Here is a 16,960-nt window from a genome sequence, read left to right on the forward strand (position 1 = left end):
CCATCAGCTGGTGAATGGTTAAACCAACTGTCGTATATCTGTTCACTGGAGTACTTACTAATCAGCAGTAAAAGGGAACGAAGCAAGGATGCATGCCTCAAGTGCACTCTGTTGAGTAAAACAACTCAAACTGAAAACACAACATACCGCACGACTCCATTTAGTTGATGTTCTGGAAAAGGCAAAAGTATAGATACAGAAAATATATCAGTGTGGTTGCCAGTGGCTGTGTTGGCGGGGAAATCTGACTATAAAGGGACATGAGGGAATTTTTTGCAGTGATGGACCTGTTCTGTATCTTTGGGTTATCCACATATCCACAAATACATGGATTAAAATGCACAGGACTGTGCACTAAAAAAGGGTAAATTTTACTGCATGTAAAATATATTTCAATAAAGCCGGTATATCTATCAATCTATCTGGGCATGCACAGCAACATCAATAGCTGACATTTACTGGACGCTTGTGACACGTCAATACTATGCTGCTTTTCATGCATTGTCTCACTTAAGCCTCACAGCAACTCTGCAAAAGAGGAGTTTTCACTACTCCCATTTTGCAGATGAGGAATAAAGGCTTAGATGTTAAATAACTTGTCCAAGCAGCTCACAATGCACAGGGCTGGATTCAAACTAAGATCTATTTGCTATTTGACCCCAGAGTCCTTTTACTACCGACATTATACTGATAATTCAACATTCTTGGAAAAGCATCTGGATAGATACACACTGAGAATTAAGAATGATCTCCAGCAGGGAGGATTAAGGATAGTCTTTACATTCTTGTTTATGATTCCTGACTTTTTTCAAGGTACATGTACTGCACCTGCATTATGAAAAACAACATAAGAAACTTCAACTGGAAAAAAAGGGGGAGGCTGTAAGGATTGGGACCTATAAAACTCGGCTCAGAAGCAGACCTTCAAGAATGTAAACTACAGTGGGAAGACTATCAGATTTGGAAAGGTTGCTAACTAGAATATGTATACAGCCTTTTTGTGTCACAGTATTCTTGTCTATAAAATCAGTAAGGTGGTTGTGAATACAAGATAATGAATCCAAAAAGTGCTTTGTGTAAAGCAGTACATTCGTGGCTCTCAAAATCTTTTTTTTAATTAAAAAAAAATTTTAACATTTATTCAGTTTTGAGAGACAGAGAGAGACAGAGGACAAATGGGGGACGGGCAGGGAAAGAGAGAGGGGTAACACAGAATCCGAAGCAGGCTCCAGGCTCTGAGCTGTCAGCATAGAGCAATGCAGGGCTTGAACTCACGAACCATGAGATCATTACCTGAGCCAAAGTCAGCTGCTTAACCAACCGAGCCACCCAGGTGCCCCTCTCAAAATCTTTTGTATCAGAATTCCTTTACATTCTGAAAAATTACTGAGGAACCCAATGTTTCTATCGTTTACCTATTGTTATTTACTGTATCGGATTTTGAAATGGCTATTTTTGAAATATTTATTAATTCATTTAAAATTACAATAAACTCATATATTAACATACATAACATAATTTTAATGCAAAAACACTATTTTTCAAAATTTGTACAGTTTTGAAAATGTTTTAAATGTCTGGCATCATAAAGGACACCGAGATTTTCATACCCACATCTGTATTCATTCTATTATAATATGCTGTTTTGGCGCAAGCATATGAAGAAAATCTGGCCTCACAGAGATCTGTAGTTAGAAAAGAACAGAATATTTTAACAGCTCTTTCAGATAATGGTGGATATTATTTGACAGGATGCCAAAAGCCAAACAGTGGTAGTTTCCTGAAGGCTAACTGTGATATGGAATCTGAAACCCTGTCAGTGAACTTCTTGTAGGCTGTACATTAAAATCCATTGGTCTCTCTTGCACTTTGGATGAATGTTTTATCCCTGCAAAATCATGATACCATGTAGGCTGATTGAAAAATAGTAGTTCACTAAGTAATAAGGATCTTTCAAATGTTGACACACTTCACTATACCAAGGCAAGATCACAGTAGTTATTGTCACAACTCATTTCATCAGAAATATGTTGGTATTGGTTGGGGCGCCTGGGTGGCTCAGTTAAGCAGCCGACTTCGGCTCAGGTCATGATCTCACGCTTTGTGAGTCTGAGCCCTGTGTTGGGCTCTGTGCTGATAGCTCAGAACCTGGAGCCTGCTTTGGATTCTGTGTTTCCCCTCCTCTCTGCCCCTCCCATGCTCATGCTCTGTCTCTGTTTCTCAATAATAAGTAAATGTTAAAAAATTTTAAAAAAAGAAATATGTAAGTATTGGGAGGCTGTCAAGTTCACGGGGATAGATAAAACTTTTCAAAAATTCTGACTTTCCCTTGAAAGCTCAAATTTTACTATTTGCAAAAATATCATCAGTTGTTTTCCTTGTTGAAAACGCTGAAGGCACTCCAACAGTTTTTTGTACATTTTAAATTAGATTTGTGTTTATTGTGTTATCAGTGCTGTTTCCAAGTTACAGGTTCACTTGTATTTTCAAGAAAAATATCTGCCAAATGCCCTAATACAAATAGCCGTAGTCTTGTGTGTTAGCTGTCCTTCCAGGTAAAAATGGTGTTCCGTGAAAAAAGGCAGCTTGCAGCCCATGCACATAAGTGCTGTTCCTTGAGTCAAGCACTGTATAGCAGACAGCCTTTCTGCCTTCTTCCTATTTTGTCACACAGAATATTAAAATGGACGTGTACTCAAGGGTCACTATTTAGTGAGACTGGTATTTTTGTATGCTTTATTAAGGACATCCTTACGTGAAGCTGGCTGTTTGAACTGTAAGCGTACTGCAGTGAAGACTGCAAAGACTAATACAGTTTCGTGTCACCAGCTTGATTTGTGCTCAGGTTCCAACAGTCTACCCACCACTGCTTTTGTACCATCGGTGCAAATGTCAACCCAGAGAGAGGCAAAGAACATCTTAGTGTTATGAAAATAGTTGTGACCTCACAGACCCCTAAAAGGTTCTCAAGGACCCCCCCCGCCCCCGCCAAGGTGTCTGTGGAAAATGGTTTGATAACCACTGCACTAAATACATGTTAGTTATGATCAATGCTCAAAACCAAAGGATGTTTTTCAAGCTGTCACAAAGACAAGAGAGCTACCACTGAAAGATGCCAAGGCAAGAATGACTTCACCACTAGACTCTGGAGAAGGAAAGGGCTTGATGGGGACTCATGAGCTCACAGAAATGGAGTCATCGCCACAGAGACAGGAACCAGCAGAGGCAACTTTTTCCCTCTAACGCGCAGGGGGATAGTGCAAAATCTAGAAAACCAGAACCAATTTGTCAACCCAAACCTGTGGCTATACCTATCATTACCAGAAACAATGGACTTGAAAACAGAATATTTTTTAAAAAAATAAGTGAATTCAAACATCAGCAAATGCGAGGACAATGATAAACAGAGGATTCACAGGTAAATTAAATAATATGTAGAGGTAAAATTTTTCTAGAGTTTCAAACTATAAACAAAAAATAAATGAGGTGGTGGGAGAGTAAACCCTCTAAGCTAAATTCATGATCTTCTCTAAAGGAGAGGATTTTTTTATTTAATTAAAGAGTACAAATCATGGAAACAGAAGTACCAAAATGTTTAAAATGTTGGGAAAGTAATTATTTTATAATTTTTGATGTAATTTAAAAGGAAATTAAGAGTTCTAGGTCTCTTACATGAAAAATGAAAAATAGAAGCAAGAAACATACAAGAGGACAAATAATAATACAAAAATATAATTCCTAATTCAAATACTGGGGTTGAAAAAATAGAAGTAGGAAGAAATGTTCTTGTATTACTCTTCTATTATTGTCATGCAAAGTTACCACCAATCTAGTGGCTTAAAATGCATAAATTTATTATCTTTACTGTTCCAGACATCAGAAGTCTGAAGTGGTTCTCACTGGGCTAAAATCAAGGTGCCACCAGAGCTGTGATCTTACTGGAGGCTCCAGGAGAGACTGTTGCTCCGCCTTACCAGCTTCTAGAGGCTGTTGTGCAGCCCCTTGGCTCATGGCCCCTTGCTCCAGTTTCAAAGCCAGCAGTAGAGAGCCCAGTCCTCCTTACACTGACTCACTCTGACCTCCTCTTCTGCCTCTCTCTTCCACATTTAAGACCTGTAATAATGGGCCTAGGCAGAGAATTCAGAATAATCTCCTTATTGTCAGGTCAGCTGATTGGCAACCTTAATTCCATCTGTGACATTAATTCCTCTTTGCCATATAATGGAATATATTTCCAGGTTCCTAGAATTAGGATGTGGGCATATTTGGGGGGATCATTATTCTGCCTACCATAGACCTACAATAAGAAAGTTCATTTAGTGGATTAAAAAATAAAACCTAAATCTGTTGCATTCAAGAGTCACATTTGCAACCAGTATCAAAAGTCAAACCAACTACAGGAAAGGAGATAACAAAGGTTTATCATGTCTGGGTGGGGGCAAGAGAAGCAGTTTACTAGTAATTTGGTGGATTTTAAAGATAAAGCATTAAAATACTAAGATGACTAACAATGAAAGCATAAACAATGAAAACTTAGCAACATGGCCATAGAATATGGCAATAACGTGACAATTTTTCTTTTAAGAATATGCAGAGATATTTTCCCTGTCAGCTTCTACACGCTACTGTTAAATCATCACAGATAAAGTAGACAAAATTCCTAAGGAAACTAGAAACTATGGAAATGAACACAAGAGTAGATAAAAATAGCATGGTTCTATACAGAGAATCAAGTAGCAGGACAAAAATAATGCTTTCTTTACATACATACACATTTTTCCAGAGGGGGAGAAAAAAGATCACAGGGCACTGACACACAAAAACCATGAATCTAATTTAAAATTTAACTGTTTGAGTGCCTACAATGTATGGAATGTATAAAAATGAGAAAGTGGGGGTGCCTGGGTGGCCCAGTTGGTTAAGTGTCCAACTCTGGCTCAGTCATGATCTCAGGGTTTGTGAGTTCGAGCCCCACATCAGGCTCACTACTGTCAGCACAGAGCCTGCTTCGGATCCTCTGGCCCCCTCTCTCTGCCCCTCCCCCGCTTGCATGCTCTCAAAAATACATAAAACATTTTTTAAAAGAAAAAAACATGAGAAAGGAAGTCTCTGCTCTGAAGTTGTTCAAGACTAATGGGCACAGGGGCGCCTGGGTGGCTCAGTCAGTTAGGTAGCCGACTACAGCTCAGGTCATGATCTCGCGGTCTGTGAGTTCGAGCCCCGCATCAGGCTCTGTGCTGACAGCTCAGAGCTTAGAGCCTGCTTCTGATTTTGTGTCTCCCTGTCTCTCTGCCCCTTCCGTGCTTGCTCTCTGTCTCCCTCTCTCTCTCAAAAATAATAAACATTAAAAATTTTTTTTTTAAAAAGACTAATGGGAACAGAGGGAGGTGATCTACAACAAGTAACTACATATCATTGTAAACCGGTACATGGAACATTGGTTTCCCTGGGAGAGTTGGGAAGGGAGGTAGGAGTTGGGCAACAGGGTGGGGGCAGGGAATTCCAGACAAAGGGATAAGATTCTTTAAAGTATGAAACAGTTATTTGTATCCCAGGAGACTGAACACCCAGAATAAATTCTGTAAGTCTTTGGGGGTGGGGTAGGGAGACAGGAGAAAAGGCACCAGAGGAAATCAGGGAAAAGTAAGCTGGGGTTAGAAGGTAGTGGGATTCGAATAATAAGGTAAAGTCCTTGGAATTTATTAATAGGCAATGGGGAGCCACTGGAGATTTTCTGAGCAAAAGAAAGGTATAGAAGGCATAGAAAAATGTGTAAGGTAGATTGCAATTGGCAGAGACTGGAGGCAGAAATTCTACACAATTCATAATAAACTGACAACAATGGACTGAACATTGCCTAACCATATGGATCTTTTTCAATGCTCACTTGTTAAGCAGAACAGCAGAGCTGAAGAGATTATTTGTGCAACTCTATTTGAACCTTCGCTTCTTCACAGCAAAATGCATATAATACTACCTCTACCAGGCAGTGCTGAGATCAGAATTAAATAACTTATCAGAAAGCACCTATTGCAGGGCTTGGCACCAAGCAAGTAACTTGTTAGTTTCCTTCTTTAAATAATGACTAAATCCAGGATGAAACAGAACACTATTGGAGAATATTCAAAATCCTGCTAAAGCACGACTGAAACATCAAAACACCCAGGCTGTTGCCAAAGCAAAACTTGGAGAAAATGTATCCACTCCAAAAGTGGAACTAAAATCAAAAAAGAAAAGAAAGAAAAAAGAGGCAAAGCGAAAACTAGTGAACTACGTTTGTACCTAAGAAATTTAGGGGTGAAAAAACCCCAAGGGAACCAAAATACGGAAATAATAAAACTAAAAGTAGTAATATAGATACCAAAGTGGAATTAATCGATAAGTAACACCAACAGCTAGTTCTTTGAAAAAAAATGAACAACTACAAAGTTGACTGAATAAGTTAATGCACTCAGAAATTTTAGAAGATGTAATTGGTACACACATTTGTAACTGGGGGAAGAAGGAACAGTATGTCAACTATACCAATACATTTGAGAACCAAGTAAAAAAGATGACTGCATATCAAATAGGAAATATTCAACCTGACTGGCAATAAGAGAATATGATGCAGCAATAACGTAGTGACAAGAAAATTTATTAAAAAAAAAAAAGTTGGCACACCTGGGTGGCTGAGTAGGTTAAGCGTCAGACTCTTAATTTTGGCTCAGGCCGTGATCTCACAGTCATGGGATCGAGCTCCGTGTCAGGCTCTGTGTATGGGATTCTCTCTCTCTCAAAATAAATAAACATTCAAATAAAGTCACAATCAAAGCCTAAACTACTTTGAATCACTTTTCAAGAAACATTTAGACTAGAGTCCAAGTATAAAAATAGACTTTGCTTAATTCTCCACAAACCAGCAAATGGAGGTTCCACTGGATATTGTGGCATCAACCACTACTTCCTAAATTTCACTTTTGCAATTACATGTTTAAAATGGGTGTATTCCACTCTATGAATCTGTAACGCTAGTACATGATCACTGAGTAGTGTTACATAGGTCTAACTACAAAGCTAGTGTCCTCTCTGAAATGTATATGGAGCTTTCTGCCAGAGGCTCAAATTCCCTCTCTGCACTTTGAGGGACAAGGGAAAAGGACGGGGAGGGAGGAGGGAGGAGAGAACACACCTAGTAAAGAGACAACTATGGGTGTAAAAGTTCTAACATCTGTTATCTGCAAATCAAAAGAATGCAACTGGACTTGTGTTAGACCTATCGGTCTTCTCCAGTTAAATGCAGCAGGTGCACATGCAAACACACGTGTGCACGTGCACACACACACACACACACACACACACACGCTCTGCGTGACACATCCCTGTAGGTGCCTCTTGTCTACAACTTCAGAGAATGGCTCCAACTGACAAACTGCTAACTGACACTCTCCCAAACTGTTAAAGGGACTGTATTTCTGACATTGAGCAGAACCTTACCAACAAAATTTAAATTCTTTTAGTGGTGATTTTAACTGGCTTTATTAAGATGAAAAGTGTTTAAGATCAGCTAGCCAGTAGATGTAAGAAAGCAAAAAAGCCCAATAAAAACAAATCACTCTTAAGGAGGTCTAGAAGGGGGCCTGGCTGGAAGTTTATCAGCTGTGCAATTGCCGAGGGTTACTCTTTCCCTAAGCCTGTCTCTTCCCGGGGTTGCTCACATATTAATTCACTAAGATTAGGGGATGTGAAAGCCCTGTGTAAACAATCAATTTTATCTACTTTTGCTGCTACTACTATTATAAAAGAGAAAAGTTGTAACAATCTCACTTAGCAATCCTTTTTCTCACTATTAGACCATAGCTGACAAAGTATGAATCATTAGTTACAAAGAACCTATCTTGAGTTCAATTCAACGCTTTCATCTTAAATTCTAGTTCGGGTACAACCTGTGATCAGGCAAGGCAATTAGAAACCCCAAGCTCAATACTGGGAAGCTTAACTCCTAGAGTCCTAAGAAATCATCAAAAACTCCTCCAACCTACTGTCTCTCACCTACAGCAGAGTCTCCAATGGTACATGTCTATTTGTACTCAACATCCGCTCATTCAGCACATTTACTGAATGCCTCAACATCCTGGACTTCAAAGAGCTCACAGCCAAGAAAAATATGTATGTAATTATCAAGTAATGGGAATGATATTTTTAAAACCAGAAATTATGCATTCAAATGAGACTTGTCTCCTTTAAATAGTCCCCCTGGGAGGCAAAAGGCTAATTCCACTTCATTGCTCAAACCACCTTTGGAGCTGTCCTCCTAGAATCGCCTTGAGAGCCTGCAGTCTGTTCTTCTGAATATCCTCAATGGTGCCAACTCTTCACTGAAAGTGAATTCGATTTTTGGAAATGGGTAAAAGTCAGTCAAAGCCAAGTTTAGTGAACAAGATGTATGGTCAAACTAGGTGGCACTATTTTGGTTCAAAAATGATACATGATTATAAAGCAATGAGATGCAGTTCCTTATATGATTTGTAATCTGACTCCAAAGGAAATTTCAGATGAGTAACAAGGTGTATGAGCAGTGGAATAGATGTGTGTGTGTGTGTGTGTGTGTGTGTGTGTGTGTGTTTCTCTTTCCTAAGCAACTTCTTGGAGGCAGAACACTCATTTGGATGTGTAAGCTCAGATAGAAGGTTTACTTTTTGTTTAATCACAACTCATAAGGTTAGACTGGGAGAGAGTGAAAGCATAAGAGACTTAAAAACTGAGAACAAACTGAGGGCTGATGGGGGTGGGAGTGAGGGGAGGGTGGGTGATGGGTATTGAAGAGGGCATCTTTTGGGATGAGCACTGGGTGTTGTATGGAAACCAATTTGACAATAAATTTCATATATTAAAAAAAGTAATCACAACTCATAAATAGAAGGCTCCTTAGGATGTTGGACCCATTGTGGTATGGTGGACTGTCACTAAATTAGAGAGGTGGCATGGCATGCAGGAAAGAGCACAGGCTTCAGAAGAAGACTGACTCACATTAGAATCCTGACTTGGCCCCCTGCCGTCTGTGCAACTTTAGGGAAGTCACAAGCTCTGTAAGACTCTGCAAAGCAATGCTTATAATCTAACTTGCTGGTTGCTGCACATATGGGAGATAATGATTCCCATTGTGCCTCACATATGGTAGGGGCCCCATAAATCACACATATTATTAATAATAACCTCAGTATAATCCAGAGGTTTTTCTTGACAGAACGAAAGATAAACCAACATTTGGGTGGTGAGTGAGTAGTTCATTAACAGTACCAGCATACACTCACTACCAATGGATCTGAAGCCTGCTTTAAAAAAAACAGTAATACATAAAACTATTTGCAATAATTAATAACACTACATGTAGTAGTTTTCAATCCTATGACATGTGCCACCTGCAGCGCTCCTACCACACTGACCTTTCACCACTGTCTGAGCATACCAGGTCCTCTCATGAACCCTATGCCTTTGCATCCTCTGTCTCTCCTAATTTGCCTTTCCTGACCTCTGGTCTGACAAAAGCCTACAATTACATCCTTCAAGATTGAGCTGTGGAACCATCCCTGCCCATTCTGACAGAATGATGGCTCTGCCCCTTGTGCTCCCACAGCGTTTGGTTCCTGTCTCTGGAATGCCTCTTCTTGTCTTGAATTTTAATTTCTCTTCCCATTTCTGCTTCTCCTGCCGGGCTTGAGCATGGAGAAGAATTATATCTCATTTATTTTTGTACTTAGAGCACATAGCACATCTCTTGGCACACAGCAGGAACTCAGGAGATGTTTGACCAACGAATGCTTTAAAGAGAAATCTTTTACAAATGATTGGTAAAGACCAGGTAGCTGCCTTTGGTTAACAATTACCAGAAATCACATCCATTTTTCCTAAATTCAAAGAGACAAGATAGCTTACATAGACCCCAGAATAGCTTTAGAAGTTGCAGCATATGGAACTTTCTAAACGCTACCGGCCTCCTTAGTACTCCATGCTCACGTGACAGAACCCCCAGAGCAGCATCCCTCAGCCTTCGCCCCGGTCTGGCTTACCTGCAGGACTCACTGCGTGGCCAGGTGCTTACAACATATGACTCAGAGGGCCTAGCACAGCTCTCACAGCCTTCCAACACTGTCTGGCTACCAGGGTCAAAGAGCCTTCTTCAAGCCAGCAACTCCAGCAAGTCCAAGTTAGCAGAAAATCCCGAGGCTCCATGCTGCGGGCGGGGTGTTGGCTCAATGCCACTACTCCCAGATTCCCACCTCCCACAGGCACCTCAGAATCAGTCTTCTAATTCTGTATACTGCTAATAGCTGCCTCTTCAATGAATGAGGCTCCCTCACTGCTAAGTTAGGAAGCCTTAGGCACTCAGGGAAGGACTTGGTGGGTCCAGTGTGTGTGTGTTTCAGCAAGTCTTAACCTGTCTATCTAAAAAGAGGTTCATGAGCAACCAGTTATGGGTCAGAAGGAAATAGGCAGAGGGTCAGCTGGCAGCCCTGTGTATCCGGTGCTGACACTTGTGAATCATTCTGTTACTGCAGTTTCCCAGGGCCTTGGCAATATAGTGGTGGGTTCAGACTCACCAAGATCAAAAGGTTGGAAAGGAGATCTGGAGCCATGGCCCATGCCTTGGGACCCACAAAACCATGACAGGGACTATTTTTGTGACACACATAACCCACAAAGTAAAGACAGCCATATTCTGCCTTAGCATCACCATCTTCCCTGTCTCTCCAATGGAATGGCTGCATTCTGAGGGAAGGAAGAAGATAAGAAAGAGAACCAAGCCAAAGACCACCAGGAAAACAGTGACTGGAAGAAGCCATTTCAGATTTCTCCTATAGGCTCTGGAGAGTATTGTATTCATTCATCCATCCATCCATTCATTCATTCCACAAATATTTATTGAGTCAGGTACTATTCCAGGTATGCAGGATACTATAATGAACAGATGGCCTTGGCCCCATGGAGCTTATAGTTTAGTAGGGGAGACAGGCATTAATCAAATAAGCACACAAATATAAGGATACAAGTAAGTGCTCTGATGGAAGAGTTCAGCATGCTACAGGAATTGTATAAACAGGTATCAGCAGACTTAGGGAAGTCAGAAAAGCTTTCCTCAGCAAGTAACAAGTGAGCTGAAACCTCAGGAATAAGTAAGAGTTAACTAGGTCAGGAGAAGAGAGGCAAACATTCTTGGCAAAGAGAACAGTATGTGCCAAGGTCCTGGGGTAGGAGGGAGATGTTGAACTGGCTCTGAATTAGAGGCAGGGAGAAAGGCAGTAGCACCAAGGTTAGAGGCCCTGGCACAAGGTATCTTCCTGTCTACACTCCTTGGCTTGTGCTTCAGCTGTCTAGAAGGCCCGCCCCAGCATGGAACAAGACTAAAGAACAATGTTCAAAACTAGGTGTGCCCACGGGACATGACACATCACTAGCTAAAAAATTGGACTTGCCAATATTACCTGGCCACTCTAATAGCAATCACCACTGTGAGGTAACACTGCTCACTCCCACTGAGTCAACACTGCATCAGGAAAATGGCACCTTATAAAAGGTCTTTAAACTTAGAGATGCCTTTCAATCCCAATAGAAGTAAAATGTTGATAAATATGTTGACAATTACTATACATCTGTTTAGATACCTAATATTTCATTGTGATTTTCCTTTCACAATTTTTGCTGGAGGGGAGGGGAAGGGAAGAAGCTACAGGAAAAAAATGGTTAAGGTTCTTATGTGCACAGCACTGCTGTGCTTTGGCAACTCTGTTCACCAGTTAGAACACTCGAGGCAGTTCTTGGGTTCTGAATTATCTGTCACCCTGCAAAATAGTCCTGGACCTTTCTATTTGTAAAGCACTTTGCAATCAATCATTAATTTAGCCTCCCATCCTGCTGAGATTATACTCAAATCTACAGATAAAACAGAAAGATAAGTGAGTGGCCCAAGGCTACAAAACAAGTCAGGTTTTACTTACCTTTCTTATCACTCTTGCCAAACAAGGTAGACACACAAAGCCTGTCCAACTCCAGGACCAACGCTGCTAGGCTGTGGACCAATCCTAACCCCTAGGAGAGGCGGTGGAAGGCACCGCAGTCACTTCTCCCTTACCTACTCAACAAGCTCCTGTACGCAGACTGCCTCCAAGGCCAACAATGATAATGACTGCACTGTGATTGGAACATTGGCACTCCAGACTAGAATATGAACTCTGGTAGTGCCCAAAGAATAAGAGTACCTAGGAAGTCACAATGGCTCGTAGCTTAAAGTGTCACTGTCCCTAGGGAGACTGCGCTCCCAACACTCTCTCAGTCTCTCTCTCCCAAGACTTCGCTTCATCTCCCACAAGCAGCCCAGGCAGTGGCCTCCACTGGGCTCCCTCCATACAATACTGAAAAGTGTTATCAATCATATATTTACATGCCCCTTCTCCATCCCTAAGTTGGGACCTTCCAGCATCTGAGGGACCTAGAATACAAAAGGTTGATTGAGGGCATGGCTTCCCACCAGCAAATAAGGGAAACAGGTACTCCCTTCACAGACTAGTGGACTTAAAAGATCAATTAGGTCAACTCGTTGTCAGATGAGCAGGGAATATGTAACCCAGTTACATGAGGCCTGGTCCTCAAACCAGGTCTTTTGGCTCACTTTAGTTCCACAAACATTTTATAAGGGCCTGCTAAGTTTCAGATGCGGTGGTAGGTGCTGGGGATAGTGAGAAGAGCAGGAGATGGGTCTCTGCTTCAGGGAGCCCAAGGCCCGGGGGGGGGGGGTGGGGGGGGGGGTGATGGACAGAGTTACAGAACACTTGGGCAAGTGCAAGGACAGGCACTTGATTCCTTAGTCAGTGTTCTCTCCACACTGTCCAGAGGATATTCCCCAGCTAGGAAGCAGGACGGTAATATCTACTTCCTGCAAATAAACTTACAGTGAAGACCGATGAGAAACCACATATGGAAAATTGTCAAGTTCACCCCCAGAGGCATTATGTAAGGTATTGCCATACCCTGACACCGACTCCGAGAATTCAACGTCGTTTCAGATATCACTCGACAAAGCAGCAAACAAGCGAGGGATGGGCATATATCCAAGGAAAACCTCAAGGGCTCAGAGGAACTGGAGGAAACAGCTGGGTGGTGGTGAGGGGGTGGTTAGGGGTGTCGGGTCAAGCGAAATGGCCCTGGCGCGGGGAACGGAGGCCAGGCAGCGGGGCGCGAGAAGAGGGGACGGAGAGGGGGCGTTGGGCCAGCAGCGAGGGTGGGCCGGCCGAGAGGAACGCGGGTCCCGCGGAGCCGGGGCCCGGGGCTCGAGGCACCGGGCGCGGGAGCGGGAAGCGCTGCCCAGAGAGCCGCTCGCAGGGAGCTGCCCTGCCGCCCGCCGCAGCCTCACGCCCGCCGCGCCTCCCCGGCGGAGCCTCACCTCGGGTTGAAGTCCTGGAAGAGGCCCCTCAGGTTCATGGCGGAGAACTTCGCCGCGGCGGCCTCCTCCTCCCCCCTCCCCCCGCGCCGCGCAGCCCGTGCGTTACAGCGGGTTCATGGTGCCGCCGCGAGCCGCGTCCCCGCCGCCGCCGCCGCCCGCCGCCCGCCGCCCGCAGAAACCTGAACCGCCGACCCCCGCCCCTCCTTCCGGGCTTCCGTACGACGGCGGCGCATGCGCCCGAGCCCCGCCCCGTCGGCCGGGGAAGCGCAGCTTGCCGCGTGCGACGTCGGTCTCCTGGCTGGCCGCGGCCCTGGGTGCTCGCGCGACGGCCCCAGGAGACGGCTGGGGGCGTGGAGGCTGGGAGAGTCGGGGAGCCTGAGGGCGGCGGCGGAGAGCCGAGCAGAGAAACCTACCTGGTGCAGGCCTGCGGAAAAGGAGCGCCCCCCCCCCAGGAGTCCCGCGGGGGAGGTCTTCGCTGACACCTGTCACCTTGGCCCGTTGCTGCCTTCTGGAGATTTCCCCTGAGCCTCGGAGGGTGGGGTGGGTAGTGAGCACGGGTGACACGTTGCATTTTGGCGATTTCAGTCCAGGCTTCACCTGTTAGATCTCCCCAGTCTGCGTCTCAACTTCCCTCCCAAGGCCCAGGCTGGCATATGGACACGTGGACTGCCGGTCCCAAATTTGGACTACCTGTCATCTTTCCTCCCAACTGCCTTCCCCTCCTGGGTTGCCCTCTCTCTCCATTGGCAGCAGACCTATTCATGGGGGCACGCCAAACTGGAAATCTGGTAGTCATCCTCCCATTTGCCAACATAGTCCAGAGACTCGGCCCTCGCCTAGACTTTGGGGCCACTTCACACCCGGCCTCTCCCTTCACTCCAGGCCATCTATTCATAACTGCCAGGTTCATCTTCCTTGGGCAAGTCAACATCTTTGTGCCTCATTTTTTCTCCTCTGCAAAATGTAGATGATAAAACTGACTCCCTAAACTCAGATGAGATAGTGTGCATAACACTGTGCTTGGTTCACACCAGGTGCTCAGTTGGTGTTGCTCTCTGGCTCCTTCTGGATGCCTGCCTCCTCAAAGAGTCTATTTACTTTTGGAATTGGAGAGCTGGACAAGTTCACAGCAGGTGCCCTAGTCTACCTTCTTCACTTCCGGCTGATTTAAGACTTTTCCATGAGCACAGCAATACCTTGCACATTAGTATCATTAGGGATAATAGTTGTACTTTGTCACACTAGCAAGGTTTCATGAATGGCAGTTTTATATGGGTTAGCCCTGGGGCAGCTTGAGAAGTTCACGAGTATTATGATAGTCATACCTTGCCATGATGTATCACCTTTCTTATGAGAAACAGAAAACATTTCACAAGTGGTAATTAGGCTTCCCAAACCCGCTGGAGAATGGATATTATTATATGAGCAGGATGGTTTTAAGGATGAGTAACCTGAATCAGGTTTGTCAGCTGCTGAAGCGCCAGAACTCTGTCCCAGAGTTTTTGGTCCAGCTCCCTTGTCCATCCTCTGGATAGAGTCCAGTGTCCAACCCTGAGGAAGTTCTCAATGAATACTTAAATACAGAAGAGAACACTGAGGCATAGAGAAGCTTATATAATGTGCCCTGAGCTACCCATTTAGTAGACGTGTAGGAGCAAAGAGGCAACTTGGGGTCCTGCCAAAACTGCAGCCCACAGTGGAAAACAGACGTACTTGCCAGTGGGCAGATTGGCTAGCACCATCTTAATTACTGGTGACCTCCCCACAAACGGGCATTAAGACTGGGATTGTCAGTTAAGACACTTGAACAACAGATACTGTTGCCCTTTCAAAACCTTCACAGACAGAGACCAGGCAGGCTGCTCCAAGTCCAGAGCTTTGGGGGCAGGTACTACTTTGGTGAGGTCCCAGGGAGTCCCAGAGTTGAACCACTGCTCTTCAGGCTCACAGTCCCCCAGACTGGACTAGGTTGTGAGGGCTATCCAGCCCGAGGAACAGAACGCTAATACACAAACCAATTGTCAATGCAATCTTTTGCTCTGACAAGCCAAATTGCCGAGGGGAGCTTAGAAGCCTGTCCGTGGGAGCATAAGGGAAGAATCAGACTATCCCAAAGCCTCACATCACCAATCTTCACAAAGTGGATGTATCTGGACTTCCTCAGCTTCACTGGAGTCCAGCCCTGTACTCTACTGGTGCTCTCATGGAAATATAAATGCACACCCTCATCATCTCCCCTAGCAAACTTTGACTTGCCACCAGATTTCAGGGCCATCTTAGTACAGACTCTCAACCTTCCCTATACAGAGGCATGAAATGGCTCAGGATTGAAAAAGCCAGAAAGCACATCCATGTGGCTTTGGAGTGGATAAATGTCACAGTGTCCCAGAAGCATCAGTGTATATCTGGACCATGGTTGGATGCGCACCACCATTCCGATAAGTTGGTGGCTTGTCCAATTCAACGTTCACATTGGCTCCAATCTGATGGGGTGAAGGGCAGGCTTCTGAAGAGCAGGGCTGTGAAAGAGAGAATCCTGGTATATTCAGACACTTTGGTCATGGAAGGCCTGGGTTAGGGGACAGAAATGGCTGTGGCCCAGCTCTCACACCACTTGGCTCCTCCCCTGGGCTGTAGCAGAATGGAGAGAGCATAGAATTAGAAGACTCAGACAAGCTTCACCACTGCTCCAGTGGAAGGAGAGATAGCTGGGAACCAATACTGGGCAAGGCCAGCAGACCTACTAAACTTCCTGGAGTATCAGCTTGACAACTTCTTCAGCCAGGAAACACAAGGTGCCAGCTGCACGCTGACCCTCTCTCAACCCACAATTCTCCACTCCAAGTTCCCCAACGTCCACACCCTCAATGCCACCAATTAAAGAATCACTGGAGTCCCCAGGACTCCACTTGCAAAATGCACCCCTTGCTTCCTGAGAGGGCCCTGTGTTTCTGGCTACTTTAAGTTGACTTGGGGGAAGTGTGTGGTCTTTCTCTTCCTGAGATCTCCCTGGGAGCTGTTTGGGGTCTGGACAAGGGTGTGGTAGAACACATAGCTGGATTTGGGGGGCTCAAGGAACTTGGGGAGGAGGCTGGGGGCAATGGAAGGGACCAAGAAAGTAGTGCCTTGGTCTGCTTTGACTTGCAGCTGTCCCTGGTCTTCAAGAGCCCGGAAAGATCCACTCCTCACATGGAGGCATCCCTGAGGACTTGCAAAATGCAACTGCTGAGAGACAAGAGGGAGGGAAGGCAGTCCCAAAGCCCCACTGGCCCTCTTGTCACTGAAGGTGGCCCCAGGAGCAAGTGGGTCAGCATCCATCCGTCTTGGGGCAAGCTTCCCAGTGAAGGGAGCAGGGGCTATTTCCTATTGGAATGTGGAGTGAGGAGGCTTTGTCTGGGCATCCAGAGCTACCACAGTGTCCCTGTGCTTCCCCCCACCCCCCACCCCAGACCTCTCCTGCCACTAGGGGCTCCAGGAAGTCTTCCTAGGTGGAGAGGGAGGCTCCTGGGACCCTCTCCTTCAATGAGATGTGCCTGTAAATCC

The 16,960-nt window shown here is 44.7% G+C and overlaps 1 protein-coding gene across 4 annotated transcripts in view; it reads right to left on the bottom strand.

Moving 5' to 3' along the window:
• TMEM185A (transmembrane protein 185A) overlaps window positions 1–13,560 on the bottom strand; it is a 37,003-nt gene extending 23,443 nt beyond the window's left edge. Inside the window, exon 1 of one of the 4 annotated variants that reach the window (XM_040467559.1) lies at window positions 13,418–13,554. In XM_040467559.1, coding sequence (XP_040323493.1) covers window positions 13,418–13,455 — 38 coding nt within the window. In that variant the 5' untranslated portion in view covers window positions 13,456–13,554. Of the gene's footprint in view, window positions 1–11,975; window positions 11,996–13,417 lie in introns of those variants that run through there. The other 3 variants (XM_040467563.1, XM_040467561.1, XM_040467560.1) reach the window with 3 other exon arrangements.
• Between the last annotated feature and the right edge of the window lie 3,400 nt (window positions 13,561–16,960).

This window comes from Herpailurus yagouaroundi, unplaced genomic scaffold (assembly GCF_014898765.1).
Source record: "Herpailurus yagouaroundi ecotype Mexico unplaced genomic scaffold, PumYag 67503, whole genome shotgun sequence".
NCBI classification, from domain to species: domain Eukaryota; kingdom Metazoa; phylum Chordata; class Mammalia; order Carnivora; family Felidae; genus Herpailurus; species Herpailurus yagouaroundi.